The sequence below is a fragment of the Mastigoproctus giganteus genome, chromosome 4, assembly GCF_048544385.1.
Source record: "Mastigoproctus giganteus isolate SK-2022 chromosome 4, ASM4854438v1, whole genome shotgun sequence".
NCBI lineage: Eukaryota > Metazoa > Arthropoda > Arachnida > Uropygi > Thelyphonidae > Mastigoproctus > Mastigoproctus giganteus.
Window position 1 is genome coordinate 20,562,022 of NC_143578.1, and position 19,457 is coordinate 20,581,478.

Here is a 19,457-nt window from a genome sequence, read left to right on the forward strand (position 1 = left end):
AAACAAAAAAAATCCATAGAAATGTTGAATGTTTAAAATTTTATGCCCCTTTATCAATTTTTACTTTAACACTCTGTATATTCACTTATCTTCTGCTCATGACGTGTTCGCCCAAAAGTCACGTTTGCATCATTGTTGAGTAAATGACGCTTTCCATTAAGCGCATCAGTCTGCCTTGCACATATAATCGAAAAGTGTATTACTAAAATTAGTATAATTCACCATCTTCTCATTCTTTAAAGTGTTCCGTGAACAGCGCCCCCTGGTGGAAAACCGAAGAAACAAAAAAATCCATACAAATGCTGTAACGTTTATTTATAAACTTAAAAACTGTAATAACAAGGTATGAAAGAACTTGTGCACAATATCAGATCACCTATGTAGAAACAAAAAAAAATTGTACACAAACAGGGGTAAAGGAATTGGTTATTTTGGCTTTTGTCTGATAGCCTGGCACATCTACAATAATCCTGGATTAAACTTTCTCTCTTTTTTTTTTTTTCCCCCATTTCTTTTCTCATTTTTTTTTTAAACCTAGAAAAAAGACGTTAAACACGCACGCACACTCATATACACACACACACACGCACACACACATACTATCAAAGTACATGGAAATTCTTACATCATACTGCTCATATATAATATATATATACACACATATATGTAGGTGTACATATATATATATACACACACATCCATATATATATACACACACACATACATATATATATATATAGATATATATACACAGACATATAGGTATATATATAGGCTAATAAAAAAGTAAGCGAATAGCATACATCGAACTCTCTTGTAGAAAAGTTAAACCACTTTGAATATATATATTATTATTAATACCCAAAATTTTTAATAGAAAGAATAGCTCAATATAATTATCTGCCTCTCTTACACTCGCTCACACGCTGTCACTCGCATGCTGTACAACAGTACACTGTACAACAGTACACTAACACGGATGTAGCTTTGGTGGTAAGAAAATATACCTGCACTAGCTTTATGTAACAGTCAAATATATTAACATCAATTTGAACACTTTTTAATCCACAAAAAATTCTGGGAAAGACTTTGGGGTCAACAACTACTGCTAAACCTCATTTTTTTTAGGCTTAGCGTGAAAACCATTGCACAGCGCCCTCTATGGTCGACTACCAAACACAGGAATCTGGGGAGGGTCAGCACCCTTTTTTTATTTTTAAGCGGGAAGAGGTGGCTTTGTTTTTTAGCCACTTTTCTCCCTTCACACACGCACTCACACCCCTTCCAGTCACGCACACACACGCACTCAACTCCCCCTCACGGTCTCACTAACAATGACTGGCACTGGACATTTTCATTATTGGAATGGTAGTCGCCTATGAGTGCCATTTTGTAACGTGGAATAAATCCCGCATACCACCATCGTTTGGACTTGGTGCCAAACAGGGCGTAAGCGAAGAGAGGCCAACAATAGAATCATCGTTTCATTGTTAGTCTCGAGCATTCATCAGAAGCAAACGAGAAGTGAGCTGGTCCACAATTGATGTCCGGTTTGAGTTGCACATTCCACAATCTTGGCTTTTTTTGCTTTTTTTTTTCTTTGTTTGCGTTATTGACCTTTTTGTTTTCTCTCTTTTAATTATTATCATTTAATAATTGTTAATTATTATTTTGACGACCAGACGACAGTACGTATAGAACGCTTGTACTTGAGAAGAGTGTCTGAACCCGGAGATCTACGTTATCACCTGTAGTCGCATATCACATTTACCACTATATTCACAACCGGAATAGGAAAATAAAGAAACAGAACGCTTTTGACACGGCTAGTGAGAACTAGGCTGCCACCTGGTGACAAAGCTGTTGCCATATTAATTGGCTACCAGCAGGTGTTGGTACTGGACCGGGTACGACATTGCATTCAGGTTGAAACTAGACGTCTCCAGACCGAAGACCTTCTGCGTGTCGCCGAGGTTAAAGTTCACACTTCCGCTGATGCTGCTGCCGCCGCCGATGAAGGTCTTCTCGACGAACGGCAACCGGCCCGTGCCCGTCAGGTGATTCGCCGTGCGCTGGTCTTGACTGAGAGCGATCTTCGCTGGCACGTGCGAACAACTGCTGCTCACTGGGGGTATGGGGTCGCCCAGATAACTGCCGTTCGCACTGTCGTACACGTTCGATGACGTGAACGGAAGAGCTGCGGGAGAGGAAAGGTTACCCTGTGGAGCGAACTGCTGGCCAGAGGAGGTCACCAGGAACGCTGACTCGACCGATTGCTGCGGAGGGTTCGGCGACAGCGAACGAGCCCGGTGCATGGGTCCCGTGGCGGGTGCGCCAGCCGCTGCGGCGGCGGCCGCAGCGGCGAACATGGCGGCAGTGACTGCTGGGGGCGCCACCTGGTGACCTTGCTGCTGAACGGTGACCCTCTGTCTGACGTAATTGGTGAACTCCGTAGGGGACAACCGCTGTGACCTCTTGCCGCTCGACTTGAGTTTCGTGGAGCCGAATTTCGTCTGAGCAAACGTTGCCGTAGTGAAAGTCAACGGAGCCGACGATTTCGGAATGAACGCATTCACTGGACTCGGAGATTTCGCTGTGGGCGACGGGGCACCTCCGTAAGGTGTAGTGTTTGACGAGTGCAGCGACAGGGAGAGTCCGCCCAGATGAGAGGCGACGTTCTCGATGGGCTGGAAACACTGAGCTTCCGGGTTGAAAGTTCGCGTGACCTCCGGCTCGGGACCTTCGTTCGACTGATCGGATTCGCTGTAAAGCACCTTGACTACCCCCTTCTCCCCCAGCCTGTACGACACTTCTCCGGGGTCGATCCACATGCTCAGGTCCTGCGGCAGATTCTCCTGTATGTCCCGCATGTGCATACCACTCTCACGTGCCGCCGCCTCGAAAGCTGGATCCAGAGGGAGGGTCGTCTTCAAGCAGCGGAATCCAGAACCCTTGAAAGGCCGCTCCGGGTACCAGTGACCTTGGAACTTCCTCCTCAGCGCCTTCTCCAGCTCTTCTCCGAATTGGTTGACGCGTCGACGGGGTAGTTTGTTGTACAAGAAAGATATTAGGAAATTGAGCGCCACGCGAATCTCCACGTGCATTCTGTCCTTCCGCCTCCGGTTTGTGCTCTCCTGAACCGACCACTGAAACCTGAAAGCAAAGAAACACAGTTTCAGTGCACAGATATAACAAAGAAAACTCACATCCTCTCTCTCTCTCTCTCTCTCTCTCCCCCTCTCTCCACCTTAATCCTCGAATGATCAAAAGAATTTAAAAATCTTGAGTATCGATACATAAAGAAAATTAACAAAAAAAAAAAAAAAAAATTTGATGTTATACGGCAAGATTTTAAAGAAGAAAACGAAGATTTTTTTTCCGAAAACCCCAAAACACGAAAGATAGCGTGCATGAGTTAAAGATTGAGAAGATGGAAGAAGATACTTGTTGACATTTGACTTCAATTTCTGGTGATTGTAATTTTCAGGAAATACGTGAAAAATGAGGTTGTTCCAGAGAAGGAACAAATGCGAGTTGGTTCCGTGAGTTTGGAGTTGGACAGTAAATCGATGATGACTGGTTTAGAAGGGAGTTACAGATGAGTTCCAATTCAGGAGAACGTTGCTCATGGAAGTATCTATATATATTCACAGAAGAAATTGAATGTCTGTCGGGCAGAGAGACTTTCAAGAGACTAGTCATTAATTAACCTCTTTTCAATGGAGTCTAAAAGCCTCGGAGAGATGATGGGGAACGGCTCCAGATGTGGGAACAATTTCCTTGGGAAAACAAACTTGAGAACACAGTGGTGAAGTTAGAAGACAGAGAACCGTCTACCATTATCCCTCAAAAAGAAAATTGGCCACACACCTAAAGACAAGTGGAAATCCATAAGTTGGAAGTTTGTTTAGATCTTGATGCCATAGAAGATCAAAAACAAAACCTTAAAAATGCCAAACTTTTCCATATATCATCAGCAAATCTACACTGATGGAATCCATAAGTAGTTTAAGAGTTGGCGGTTAAAGGATTTCTCCATTACTTTAGAAAGAGTACAAGATAGTGCAATGGGACGATAATTGGTTGGAAGGAATTTGTGACCCTGTTTAAGACCTAGACCTTTCTTGACATCAAGATTGTTTAAAATTCTTTTTACATCCTTTTGATGGAGGACCACTGAAGGAATAGCGTGGAGTATACTGGAAATGGTAGGAGATGGTATACCAAGATCGCCAATACTGAATTTAGAAGAAGAGTGGGATGCTAGTAAGTTGGCTTTGTCTTTAGCTAAGGTGACAATAGAATCATCAAGCATAGAGATGGTAGGAGTAGAGATGGGCAAAAGTTGTAGCTCTGGAAAAAGCCCAGAATGCTCGACTACCGTTTGGACAAGAAGAAACTTTTATACCATCAACCAGCGAATTAGACTTTGATGGTTGTATGATTGTTGGTAACTGATGAAGTTGCCAATATTTTCTGGAATACCCGGATTGAGGTTATTTGTAGATTTTTTCTAAAAAAATATTGAATACGTCTTGTATTCGAAGGCGTCCGTAGGGGGTATGAATATGATTCATCCCTACTGGTTACATGATATCCCACTTACTTCCCACAAGGGGGTGAGGTCCAAATAGGTTATGTGCACTTCCAAAGCTATTCTCATCATTTTTATAAATAACTCTGAAGCTGCCGGCTGGCGTTCTGTATTATAACACGTGCGAAAAAGTTATCTCAACAAACCCGCCACACATTCCAACAGTTTCTTTCGATTGGCATCCCAAAGCATTCATCTGTTTGGAGTCATAGGGACACAGATACTTGCGAATTTAAATGAGTCAGTCGACTGGTAAAAGTTACATATTGGACAAATATAGATTCAGAAAAATTAAAACAGAAATTTTCTTTTATATTCTAAAATAATAAAAGAAAATTCGAAGTCAGAAAGGTAATATAACAAAATAAATCATTTTTATCTAAATGTATACATATGTGAGCAAAAATAATACACTCGTCTGCTTACCGTACCGACCCTTCTATAGGAGTAACAATATGGCGTTAAATATAAACTAGTTCACATTCTTCGAAGAAACAGTGCCACTCACTCCGTCCCTGCCAAGTAATTAACAGATCAGGAGTCCCCGGTTGAAATCGCACAACGAAAAATCATCAGAAGCATTAATTAAACAAAATTGATTTTTTAAAAAATCTCTTCAACTTCATTGGCTAAAGTTTACTTTTAGTAAATCAAAAGTTATTAATAACCTTGCACACACTTGAACGTATCCACTATTAATAAAAGGGGGCGTTGCTCTCCTAAGCTGGTTTCATTTACGTTTTGGCGACTTTATATTTTAGCGTCCATTCAACCTATTAAAACGAAGGCCGGCCCTAGTCTATAGGATTAACGCTAATCCCTAAAGTCGGCTTTTTTTAATTAATGGTTTAAGCCCAACCCAATTACAGTCTCGATACAGTTTTAATGATATGCTATCTGAGCAAAGGAGGTCAAAACTAATCAACAGCATCACGTGGTCTGGGTCGATTCAGAGAGCCCTTTACATTCTAATTACAAATATATAAAAGTTTTAATATCGATATATTGCCCTTTCAATAAATCACAAAAAAACGACTTCTACTTTTTCCATAAGCTGGTAGAACTACTGCGAGACGCATTTTCAAATAACAGAACTGCTTTTGGAATAAAAACTGGTGTGAGAAAAGCCTTGATCCTTATTACTGAGAAAATATAATTATATTAAAATAATTATTCTTAAATCATGAACTGTATCCCTAATAGGATCTTAAGAAAAGGTGTTAGCCTTATTAAGGATAATTAAAGTCCGATCCTGTTAAGGGCAGTTTTTTCTGAGGATATCGCATTTTTGGGATACTGTTAGCCCACGTAAGATATTTTAACCTTCTGGAGTTTGCCTTTCTGCCCCTTAAAAACGCTAACGATACACTTAATAATCAAAATGCTGTATTAAATGATTTCTAAGTAGGAAAAAGCGGCATACTCACGTTCGTGACAACCCTTCCGTGGCACGAACGCCGAATCACTGATGTCCATTAAGAAATCAGCCTTTAACTTCTACTTCCACCGCCAGGTGTCCCTCAGGACATACATCGCTGACAAGAACAACCGTGCTCCGACATAATCACAACTCCGGGGGTTGTCATTATTTCATTAATAAAGTTCTTCGTGCTGTAACTGTGGTTGCCCTGGCAACAGCATTAAACGTGATCGTGGTGGCCTAATTCAGATATCTCGGTGGGAGATAGAAGGCAGAAATCAAGATAGCGAATGGTTTAACAGATTTATCCCGTCTCCCCCCCCACCCCACTTCTTTCTCTCCACGCTGGTAGGTCATCTTTTCTTAGACGTTTGATAAAATCCCAGCAAATGACCTAAAGGCCGTGACCACCGATACCAGAGAAACCCCCCCCCCCTTTTTTTCCATGTTAAAACCCCAGAAATCGCAATTCTCATTAATTGGAGAAGTTGTTTCTCCTCAAGGAGCATTAATAGATGTCAATAACTCCTCTCAGTTAATTTAACAGAAAAATTCAGCATTAAACCCCCCTTTTATTTTTAACAAAAATAAAAGGCATGGTTAGAACTGCACCAAGGCCATGAGGCATTGTTATATAATGTCGAAGAAAGGGATTTGGAGTGGTATGAGTCCTCCTTCATCCTCTCTGGAATATCATTTCGAGAGAGTGTGTGAAGGCAAGATGACATTGTCTCTTACTCCATTTTTTTTTTTTTTTAAAGAGCACGTGCCTGTAAATCTACCACACCATAAAAATCTCCGTTCATTTTTTTTTTTTTTTTCCGAAGTCGGGGCCCCAGCCCCATTGCCCCACGAAAACGATCTACCTACTTAAAAGCGAAAACGAATCAAAAGATAAAAGCCACTTAAACAAAGTGCAAAAAAAGCTTTCAGGATGACATGACGTTCTAATTTTTTTTAATTAAGTGAAAAGTGTGAAAGGTATTGTCTTTAAAGTAGCCGTACGTCTTCCAGTTTTTATTTAGTTTTTCTGGAAAAGTTTTTGACTTTTAAGTACAAAGCAGTTGCGAAACACACTTTTAGAAATTGATAAATCTTTACTCTTAAGCCTAATTAAAACATCTACTTTAAATATGGCACAAATACCATCAACTCATCCGTCGCTAGACGGCGCTTCTTTGTTGTTAAGCATTCGGAAAATCTTGGGGGCGTTATTAAATTTGTTATGAGGCGTACATCGAGGAATGTTTATGTCGCAATGGCACTTACCGTCCTCGAAACTAGTCGGAAAGAAGTGTCACTTCGGAAATTTCCAAGGAGCGTGGAATTTGTGGTTATTATTTCAAATTGGCTCGAATTCAAAGTGGTCTCATTCCAAGTCACGTGTTTACAAGTTCTTCGCGCTTAAGAAGTTGCTAAAACATACTATCGGGAGCGACAGTTGGAGACCAGATAAACGGAAGAGTGTAATGGTTCAAGTTTTCATACTATGAAATCTTCTAATACGAAATCTTCTGATATGAAATCTTTAATACGAAATCTTGCATCAACCCTTCCAATATGAAATCTTGCATCAACTCTTCCAATATGAAATCTTGCATCAACTCTTCAAATATGAAATCCTGCATCAACTCTTCCAATATGAAATCTTGCATCAACTTTTTCAATATGAAATCTTGCATCAACTCTTCTAAACGAAATCTTGCATCAACTCTTCCAATATGAAATCTTGCATCAACTCTTCCAATATGAAATCTTGCATCAACTCTTCCAATATGAAATCTTGCATCAACTCTTCAAATATGAAATCCTGCATCAAATCTTCCAATATGAAATCTTGCATCAACCCTTTAATACGAAACCAAACGTTCTAATACGAAATTTCCATCAAATCTTCTAACATGAATCTTCCCCAAATCTTTTAATATGAAATCTGACATCAAATCTTTAATATGAAACTTCCTCAAATTATGAATTATTGCATCAACTCTTCTAATACGAAACCTTGCATCAACTCTCCAATATGAAATCTTGCATCAACTCGTCTAATATGAAACTTCCGTCAAATCTTTAATATGAAACCTTCCTCAAATCTAATCGGAAACTTTCTCAAATCGTCTAATATGAAACCTTGCATCATCTTTCCAATATGAAATCTTGCATCAACTCTTCTATTACGAAACTTCTATCAAATCTAATATGAAACCTTCTATCAAATCTTCTCATATGAAATCTCACTGTTATAGATAAGCCATAGAAGCATGAAACGTGACCATTGTCAAGGTCACCTCCTTGTAACCTTCACAACAACCGATTCGGGGACTCGTCGTACACATTGGAATAATTAATCGAACAAAAAGCCATTATCTGTTGATATAGCAACGTCGGTGCCATAAACAAAAATCGTACACGAACACAGTCCTAGTTGGAATCAATATTAGGCCTCCACGAGAAAATTTCCAAAGCGTATGGTCGACTTTCAGCGCCATCTGGTGTTCAAAAAGACCGAGGGGGGGAGGGGTTACGTAGATAATAAATGTTCTTTCCAAAGTTGGCGAAACAACCGCAGTTAAGTGCACGTCACCAGACGACTCTGCACTCCAATCTTCCATATATTGGATAACTTCTTACGATCTTGGAAAGTTTCTTTAAAATATACATCTTGTTAGTATCGCCACTGGTTGTTTGGCCTTTATTGTCGGAGTCACTGCCGCTAACCGTGAATGCCGGATCAAGGGCATGAAAAAATCGATGACCCATTTCAGCAACTATCCCCTTAATTCTGCCGATTTGTTAATAGAGTCCATTAAGAATCCACGAGCCTCTGTAATTGAACTCTTTTATGAATTACAATCGAAAGAGTTAAGAGTAATATTTCTTTTTAAGGTGAAAATTAATAACAATCATCTACTTGTCTGAAAGTGCCACGAGATGGCACCGGCGTCGGTACTAAATTTAGATACACAAAAAATAGAACTTTGTATCACTTGAAAATATTTAAAATCGACATAAAATAGTACTTTAAAAAATAATAATAAAAAAAAAAACGTTATCTTCAGAGCCAGCCAAAGCCAACATCGATTTTCCATTGATGATAACAGCCCGACACAGAATTCAAAGGGAAGAGAACCAGCCAATACTGGAGATATTGATTTCTATTTTGAAGGTCAGTCACAAACGGCTAGAGGACTCAAAGTGACCTTGGCACACTGTTTCTCCCTGTCTGTGTGTGGGCGCGCGTTCATCATGGCATGCGCACGCACCAAAATGAAACGCTGGGAAGAAGGGGTTGCAAATATATTCATTCCAGTGACTAGTTAAACTACCACTTTGTAACAAGACGGCAAATCCAATAATTGGCAGCTTGCCAAGTACGAAACTAACTTTTCAATTATTGGTCTAGCAGTATTGTCACCGTTCACAAATCTCTACTTGCTAATACCAATTGTTCTATAAATAACCAACGATTATTCTTTATTTGTGGAAGTTACCCTTCCAGCCGACGTCCATAAATAAGTAGATATTATAGACGTCGCTTCGTAGCTTTCGGAACCAAATAACTCATTGAAAAGAACGCAATGTCGTCTGCCAAAGTTAACGGGCTTCCAGTCTCTTTGAACCTGCCTAATTTCTCTTCCAAAGTGCCATCTTTCTCTCTTATTAGCTTGTCAAGCTGTGTCGACCCGCTTTTACTATTTGTCACGATCAAAGCGGCTGTAAAATATCCCGCTATTCACTCGTCTGCTAAAAGCTACGGAAAATTTTCATTACCGGAAAGCGTTTTCGCAGTTATAAAACGCGACAGTGTGTCCAAAACCGGGTCTGTCACAAAAGCGATAAAACTTCTGATACACCACAGGGAGGTGGCGGAGGTTTTGTACTATTCAATGTCGCCTCTCTCTTTCATTCCATTGTCGGCTATAACAAAATGTACGGTGGCTCACGGGGGGGTTATGTGTCTTTGAAAAATTTGTTCGTAGATATTTAGGAACTCTACTCTGCTTAACAGAAATGTCTGTCGGTTTATTGATCATTCTATTGTTTTTTTTGTTTTTTTTTTCAGTCTCACCCCCTTGGCTCGCGTACTGGCTAAGACCTCGTTTTACTACACCGCATGGCCTAGGTCCGATCTCGACTGCTGTTTTATGTTTTTTTTTTTTTTTTTCCGACCTGGCTAGTGACAAAGTTCTATAAACTGAAATTACTCTAAATACCTCGAGGATGGGTTGTTTTGGATTTTTCAGAGTAACTAAGGCCGTGAGGTGTTAACATTCCGCGTTATTAAACCTCGAGTGTTTGGTTTGCACGTTTTTCGGGATGAAAGCGCCAGCTACGGTTCGCTGTTTCAGATTTTTCGCCCGAGGCACCTAAGGCAATGAGGCATGAGAATATTTCTGCCTGTAAATTGTGTGCTTTTTATGGTCGGCTTAGTGTTTTGAGGTATAAACTCAAAATAGCTAAGTTTTCCGGAAAATGGTTGGCCGTTTTTACATTCTGCAGGGCCGATCGGGCTAGCCAGGTGGATAAAATGCCTGCCTGGCAACCCAAAGGTCATGGGTTCGAATCCCGCCTCGGGCTTGGTTCAAGTACTGCAAAAACCTTGGGAGGTGCATTATGGCCACAGAAGCCGATGCGCCAACAACTACAAAAAAAAAAAAAAAAAAAACATCCTGCATCCAAGGAAACTAAGGCCATGAAGCATGCGACTATAAATTTATATAAGAATATTTAAAAATTATATATATTTTTTTTTAATTTATGGATCTTGGGCAAATATGCAGATCGCTGTCTATCCACTATTTCGCAAGATTTATGACAGCCCTCTGCGTTGCCATGACAACAAGCATTTCATTAACAAAACAATCGTGGGGGGGGGGGGGGGATAGAGGCAGTAATAAGAATAGCTTATGTACAGAGTGCAGCCGCAGAAATCGACCGTGACAGTGTCTGTCTCAAAACATCGCGTGACTTGGGACACTTATGGCAGTATAGAATACAGTACTTCCTTTTTTCTTTCCTTCCCCCCCCCCTATTTCTCTCGCTCCTTTTTTCTCTCTCTTTCTCTCTAGCGACATTACTAGCTATTTCCTTGTTTGAGCAACGGCGCAAACAACCATCCAGGTGAATGAAAAACAAAATACGAACACGTTGGGTCTCAGTAAAGTTAAGAGAAACGCTCCTCATGATAATGGGAGGACAGATTCATTCGACTGTAAAGGGGAGGTTCGGTCGGATGGGAGGGGGTGTTTTAAATGCTTGTTTTTTTTCCGAGTTCGCTTAGAATAATTGATGAAGATGGATTTAGATCAGACCTGTATAGTGAGCGTGACAAGGTGAAGTCAAGGTCAAATGCTCTCTGCCCTTTAAACTGTTATAGACCTGCCAAACGATACCGCAAAAAACGAAGACATTCCATATTTTACTTGATTATGGTAGCTGCCGATAAAGGAAGATGTGTCACGCGATAAATATAGTTCAGGTCGCGTATGTCACGTTGGGAGGCAATATTTGAACAAATATCTTGTCAGAATATATCAATTGGTAAAATCTCGTAACCCATAACATTTGGTGAGGTAGTGTAGAAAAACTGTGATTACAAAGCATAACTGATGACTAACACATTATTTAGTAAGTAAATAATGGACGCTGTCATCGCGATAACACCCTAGGACCCCCTCACGATGCATTATGGGATTTATTGTGGCAGACGAATATTCCATTCTGCTCCTTACTCCAAAAAAAAATTACTTTTCCAACATGGCCAGCCAGCAGCACGCTATAACATTCACTACACTATTCATCAGATAACTGGCATTAGCCCAACTACTCTTTGCAAGAGGCAAAATTCGTCATAATGGCCCTCACGTTCCAATTATTAGTCGAATCCCTTGAGACATCCCCAAGGTCATATTTATACCCGCCCTATTTTCGGAAAGAATTCATTACTAAATAGAATTAGTTTAAAAACACCACAAATAGAGACATATTTCTTAAAAATCTGTGGTTCACATTTCTACCGATAGGTGGCATCGTTCCATAAAAAAAAGGATAATCGTTGTTAAAAGGGAAAAATATGTTCTTCTTTACGTATTTTCAATTTTAGTTACGAGCCTTTCCGATAGATGGCGTTGCGGGGATTTCGGTTTTAATTATAGTGCTGTGAGTCAAACTTTGGCGTGATTATACAAAACGCAATTTTTAGTTAAATACTTCTAGGGGATAATTACACGTTTAGCGTAAACTTTCACGCGCCATTACCAAACGCCGTTATGCAAGTATCGTCCGTGATGCAGCGTTTTGTAATAGAATATAAAATAAGCGGCGTTCACATCTGCATCGATGCCGCAATAGCCATTTCGACAGACAGACGATTTTTGATTGAAACACAGTAAGGAAATAAGTCTGTTGGCCCCCATTTATTATTTCGATTGTTAGGTTATCGTCTGCACTGTTAAAACAATTCGTTTTGTCTAGTTTTATTATTGTCAAACAATCCTTTGGCGTCTGCCTCGCTTCTGTATTCCAATTGTTAAGACAAATCGTCTGCTGTTAACTTTGTCATTTTTATTGTTGAATGTGCATTCTTTTATCTTCAGATATCAACAACTAATCAGAAATTTTATTGTTGGAAGATAATGGTTGATTTCATTATTTGAACCTTGTCACTTTCACAAGTGAACTCGACAACAGATTTCTATTGTTGCGAATTGTCAATTTATTCAGAGGATAAATGTCATTAGAATTAATTTCTCTTTATAGAAATGAAGAACTATATTTTACGCGTAAGAATATATTCGTAATTTCGTCTTTTAAAGCGTTTCGGTCGTCCTTGAACCGATATCCGGACGTCGCGGATGTAATTATCTCCGCATCTGTATATTTTGCAACCATCACTCCTGTTTACTTCCAAGGGGTTGCCGCTGTCGCTCATTGTAGCCGTAACCTTTCGCATACATGCGTGATCGAAAACGTATTTCGGATTCATGGAAGCGATGTGGCGGAAGGGCCTAACCCTTGGTTACCTTACGTAGCGGTATCGACTAACAATGAAGTGTGATCAGGTAACAGTACCGCTTCACGTGCTCCTTTTGAATAATACGACATCCATCTGAATGTTGTAATCAACCTAAAGCGCATGCTCGGTTGCAAAATCTATTATGAGCCGAATAACGTGTGGCTCACATTACGTACACTAATATGACAGTATTCTCTATACAGGGACGGACAAATAGAAGGCGCCCCAAGCCTTTTTATTATTATTTTATGTTTATTTGTTTCAATTTTTAGTGTAGCTACTACAACAGCGATCGGTAGTGCAGGTTTTGTAATGGCGTATAAATTCTAACTGGTATCATACGTACAAGTGAACACGCACGCTACCACAGGATTTTAATAAATACTAGTAATTCAGTATAATGGTTTTCTGATAAATTGTGGGGATCGTACTTTTGAATAGCCCTTCCAGGTAAACACCAAGGAGATTCAGGCTACGAGTATATCACACGCACGCTACCCCAGAATTTTAATAAAATTCTAGTAATTCAGCACAATGGTTTTTAAAAATAAATTGTGGGGATCGTACTTTTGAACTGGCCCTTCCAAGTAAACACCAAGGACATTCAGGCTACGAGGTGTCAGTATATCATTTCTGTAAACTGCTACGATCGGTTGGCCTGTTTTTAGAAGGAAAAGGCGAGTTGCCGAGAAATAAAATCGAACTTCTTCGGACTGACTAACTCAGCCACAACCTGAAATGCCTTTTTAGATATTCCGCCAACAGAAACAACTACTCCGGTATTTAAGTGTATCGAAGTAATGACGGGGAAAGTGATGCCATCTGGTGGGACATTTCAATCTCTTCCAAATGCTTTGACTCAATGTTACACTGCGCATGAGCGCCATATCGTAACTGTTGATAATCAGAATATGCAATTATGCTTATAGCTATCTCATAAATCATCTGATAAGTACGTATAGCTGAGCAGAAGCCACTGAATTTTATCCAGTTACAGATATAACGAGATTTTGTAATCGTCTGCTAGAAGCCGCTGATTACGGTAAGATGAATCCATAAATATGGCGGATTTCAGTACATCTTAAAACTATTAATTTTGATTCCCACGATGGAAAAGGTGTTTGATTGAGGGCACAGCGTACTGTTCGCAGTATTTGAACCCATGTCATCCTTAAACTTCAACCTGCAAGGTGTACTTTTAAGTGTTTAAAATATGAGAAAGTTCGAAGGTGCAAGATCAGGCTTTATGGCTCATAAGTTTCAGATTTTATTTTTTTGGATGCATTTCAGAGAATCCAACAATGCTTGGGGGCAAGCGTTATACCCCTACGTTATAGCAACAAAGGGTCTGCTTTTTCTCTGTTTAAAAAAAAAATCAATAAATGGATGCTTTGCATAATATTTCTTTCGTAGGCAAAAAAGTTCTTTCGGAAAGTTGGGGAAATTGCTGTCCCCTCTTTAACAAAACATAAAAAAAAGAGTTTCCTAACATGCAAACCATGTTTCTACAGCCACTGGCTTTCAAAAGGCGATGAAAAAAAAAAAAAAAAAAAAAAACACTTAACATCCAATGTTGTATTTTCCGACTGCGCCAACTCCCAGGAGAGACAAAATGGAATCGACTTGCCCAAAAGCGCAACCCGGAAATGGTACAGCGAAGCTTCTAGACACTGCAAACGATCAATACGGAGAACTGGGCCAACGGCGGCACTGCGCTAGAGATAAGAACGGGCGAGAAAGCGGAACACCGAAAATCCCAAATAACGTAGTCCAAACGATTGGAAGCAATTTGGAATGTGGACGGAGAAAAAATAATAAAAAAAATCAGAACTACGAAAGCTTTAAGTGCTTTCGATGGTTATGGAATAAAAATTGGTTATTTCCTGTCCATTAAGCTCATCATCCCGGTTTGCGCAACTCCATAACAAGAGGAAAAAAAAAAAAAAAAAGCAAACTCCAAACTAAAAAAAAAAGTACCAGTCGTACTGCAAAAACAAACCAAAATACAATATCGTCATGGTAATGAAATCACCATGGTAATAGAAATCTACAACAAATACTCACCACTATTGTTGTAGACGTATTGTTAAAACGTATCGTCTGCTGGTACAACCAAGAAAGTGCAGTAAAATCACAGCATATATATGAAAAAAATAATAAATAAAATACACTACCACTGCAAAATATTAGAGAATGTATTTAATGATGAGTTTAGATAAGTCAGAGAATCCAAAAGGATAATGCGAAGACATTACACATTTACATTGTACCAAAGACCACTGTCGCCGTTAACAACACCACTAAAAAAGGATATATGTTCCGCGTTACTCTTATATTTTGACAGGGCAGTGTGTATTAAAGGAATAAGATGCATGTCTGTTGCCATGCGCAAGGTGTGGTACACCCGGACAAAAATAGACATTTCAAGAAGCCATAACAGGAAGCTCAAATGACATCCCAAGAACTCTGTGACCTCACAAGCCTTGTTTACAAACTCCAAGCGATCCAAATAGGCGATCCTAATTATACGTTAAAACAATCCGATCATGTTTCCGTGCAAATAACTCCGAGAATACACCGTCGTTTAAGAATATCTTTTGGAGAATCTGCTGATAAGAGCGACAAACGTAAAGATATGTTTCGACAATGTCCTTCATTGACCTTGGCCGTAACCTTTAAATGCAGTCTTTCTTTAATTTAAACAATATCATTTTAGATGTCTTCAGCCACGTACCTGATCATGCGCACTCCATCACCAACAGACAGGCACACACACACACCGAACGAGCCACGTGACTTCGATCACCTCAATTGTTACCATGTAGGTTTCAACAATAACGGCACGTTCGTAGCCCATTACGTGTTTGCATTGTGAATATAATTTAACTTGAAGTGTTGCATTATGGGTCATGAAAATGACACCGGTCGAACTGAAATGAAATAAGAATACCCTAGCAGAAGAATGGTGTTTTTAACAAAAGAGTCGGCTGCAATTTTGGGAAATTTACAATAAAACGCAGTAAAGGCCCTAATATATATATATACCTACTCAAAAATATTAGGCCACCAGTAATGCTGGAGAAGTGGATTTTTAATAAAGAAATAAATTAACGTACACTCAGTGAGCAGATTATTAGGAACACATACAAGTATCGTCTGTCACAATACACTGTTAGTGCAACCAATAATGAATAAACTTCGCCTGCATTTTTTTTTTTAAGTGCTCTCAAGTGATTGGCTCACGGTATCAAAGGGCAAACTATTTCCATTAAAACTTGTCCCTCAGTAAAAAACAGTCGCCATAATTATGTGTTCTCTCCAACAAACATAACAGATGCGTGGCTGGATTCTTGGCACGTCGCTTGTCTATTTTACCGTTGCAAGCATTCAAAAAAAAAAAAAACTTTTAGAGATGCCTGATGCCAGTTTGTATACATACCCAACGTAGATGTGACATTGACGCTCTGTTCGTTTTCTTTTTTTTTTCTTTCCAGTAGGGGGATCTTTTTAATAAATTATCCATGCATAGCACACTCATTGGAGCCGAGAAAGATTCCATGAATAGGACTATTAAAGCTGTTTGATATCCTTTTCTTCCATAAACTTGTACTATACCGGCAAAAAAATGTTATGTGTGAGCTGGCGCATTGTCGTGGTAATTCACTCAGCTGGCCAAAGATCATTCCTTTCACGTCGAAGTCCATAAAATATGTCAGAACATGCCTCTAAATCCAAGGATCTTATAGAAGCCATCAATAAAATTGTGTATTGTCTAAGATTAAAAAAAAATATACTAAAAGATGTGGTCCGTGATCGACCTTAAAAAAGTGTCCTACATATTTTTAAGGTCTCTGCGTCCTTAGACCAATACGGATGCTCTTAATCTTTGTTTTGTTTAGATAAAAAAAAATTGCACATATATTCGCAACCAGTAGTTTTAAAAATCAGCTGTACTATCTTTCTATTGTTCCAGAACATAAATCCTTCTATTTATCAGTTACATTCTGAACACAATGGAAGTGAAAATAAAAATTAGATAAAATTATTTAATGCGTTTACATCTTTTAAATTATCTATTAGAGATAGAGAGCCAATGGAAAAACAGATGAGAAAAATTTCCTTTATTTCAAGGCTAGATCTTCGGGCCAACTAAGTGAATTGCTCACCACGACAACGCGCCAGCTCATTTCATATTTTTGTTAGCACAGTACAAGTTTATGGTAAAAATGATATCTAATCTTTTATATAAACATAACATGTAATATTCAATACCCAAAAGGTTCGAGACCTTTACAAACTAGCACGTATTGAAAATATTTGATATTCTTTAAGCGAAGAAACGTTTTGTATCCAATGTATTGCTTGTTTTTCAGGTGAAAAAATAGCCTTTGTCTGTCTCCATTAGAACAATATCCGTATCTTGATAGATGACCCACTCAGCAACTGTCTCGAGGAGTTACGTCACGTAGCAGATGCCCAAGTCTCTTAGAAACCCATCTCACTGTCACTCTCGATAACAGGTGAGATAAAGAATACGATCCAGACGTCTGTAATGCATCATTCTATTCAGATTCTGTAGGAATAGGGAGATTAAAATGTACCAGTGCATGCAGCGCACCCTCGTAATCAAAAAAGTTACTAACACACAAAATTATATATATATAAAGAAATAATAACATATTAAAAGCATAAGTACATTAAAAGTTAACTACTAAATTCGTAATCACAAACATAGAGCTACATACGCAGCGCCACCTGGTTGTCAAAAACGTTACTAACAATAGTTTTAAAAAAAAAACATTAACATATTTAAAACATGAATACATGAAATGTAACTAATAAAGTTGTCACTCATGATTCGAAAATCATAAATATGCAGCCACCTGGTAATCAAAAACATAGCAAACAATATATATTTAAAAATAATAATAACATTTAAAACATGAGTACATGAAAAGTTAAATAACAGTTGCCATTTATAATTCGAACGTCATAAATATGAATCGTACGGATGCGGCGCCACCTGGTGATCAAATGTATCATTAAATAATATTTCATTTTTTCTTGTTGGAAGTTTTCTTTTCTTCCTTTTAATATTGTCAATATATCACGGTTACCAGGTGGCGTTGCATCCGTCCGCATTGATAATTTATCGTTAGAAAATCTAACGTGAAAACATAAATCGAGAAAAATACATGGGGATAAAAAAACATTTTCTTGTAAACTGGTTAAAAGTAACCAATGAGCGTCCAATGCTGTGTTGCCAATCCCATCAACTATTGTTTGAACAGATGCGCGGATCTCATAGCACGAGCCAGCTCACACTTAACGCCGGCCAAACGTAAATAGAAAACTTGTACATCGCATTCAAATAGTACTCCACGAGGCATTTGGAATCGAAAACAACAGCCAACCAATCTCGAATTATTTATTTATTATTATTATTATTTTTTTTTAACAAAATAAACCCTTACCAAAAGCCACCCTCAAATAATCCAAAACAATCCGTCACAGGAGGGAACGTAGAACGCCAGTTCAGCAGCGGAGAATCGATAAACAGCTGACGCGACTCACTCCGTAGACTCACAGTTTTGCGGGCTTCAGGAAGGTTAGGGGGGTGGAGTGAAAAAAAGGAGACGAAGATCCACCAAACAACAACAACAAAAAAAAAAAAAAAGCCTACGACGAATAGAAAGAAGATAAACACTCACACCACTGTCCTTCTTACCCTTAAACTATCTCTAAACCAGGAGGGGAAGAGGAAAGAGGAAAATAAGGTGGAAATCTAAAGCGACAACTTTAAAATCCCAAACATCTTCTGCTAATCAATAATGCGCAACTCGCTTTTTCTTACCTTTGTAGTTACTCCAAGCGAGATGGGCCGAATATGTGGCCCATACGGACAGACAGACGGACAAAAGCGGTACAAAAATAGAAAAAATAGCCACTATACAATCCTGTACACCTTCCTCCCAACACCAGGCTTCCGACCTTTCTGTTCGACCTCTAGCATCGGCAGCAATTCCATCAGAACAGAATCTTTCACGGCTGGCTGTATCCGTCCGCTTCGAAAAGTAAACCGCGCGCTCCCGACAGTGTAATTCGGCTAAGAACGGGCCAGAAAGTGTTGTCGAATGGCTCGCTGGCCCGCTTCGAGTGCGTGGGCTTCGTCGGCGTGTAGTGGTCAGCCTTCTGTCGTTTGACACCGCGACCGCCGCTCATTAATCGTGTGGTGCGCGGTAACCTTCCGCGTCCGCTACACCTACACGTATACTAAGCTTTCGGAAAGCCTTCCTCCTCCTCGTGCATGACGTCCGCTGTTAACAGCCCGACCAGCTGATGTTGAGGGAAATCACTTTTCCCAAGATGCCGTCGGCCTAGTGAGAGCTGAAATAAGGTCAAAGGGGGCTAGCGAAAAGAAAGCAGTC

At 39.4% G+C, this 19,457-nt stretch overlaps 1 protein-coding gene across 2 annotated transcripts; it reads right to left on the minus strand.

The window, feature by feature from the left end:
* Positions 1-290: 290 nt before the first annotated feature.
* Positions 291-19,206, minus strand: LOC150086448 (uncharacterized). Of its 2 annotated transcripts, none has more exons than XM_090372590.1 (2): positions 18,884-19,206; positions 291-3,153 (listed from the first exon to the last, which is right to left on the minus strand). In XM_090372590.1, the coding sequence occupies exon 2, from the start codon at positions 3,102-3,104 to the stop codon at positions 1,872-1,874; it is 1,233 nt and encodes a 410-aa protein (XP_090228716.1). In that variant the 5' UTR covers positions 3,105-3,153; positions 18,884-19,206; the 3' UTR covers positions 291-1,871. The 2 variants fall into 2 exon arrangements, with proteins under 2 accessions (XP_090228716.1, XP_090228717.1); XM_090372591.1 differs by lacking the exon at positions 18,884-19,206 and adding an exon at positions 15,094-15,127.
* Positions 19,207-19,457: the final 251 nt, after the last annotated feature.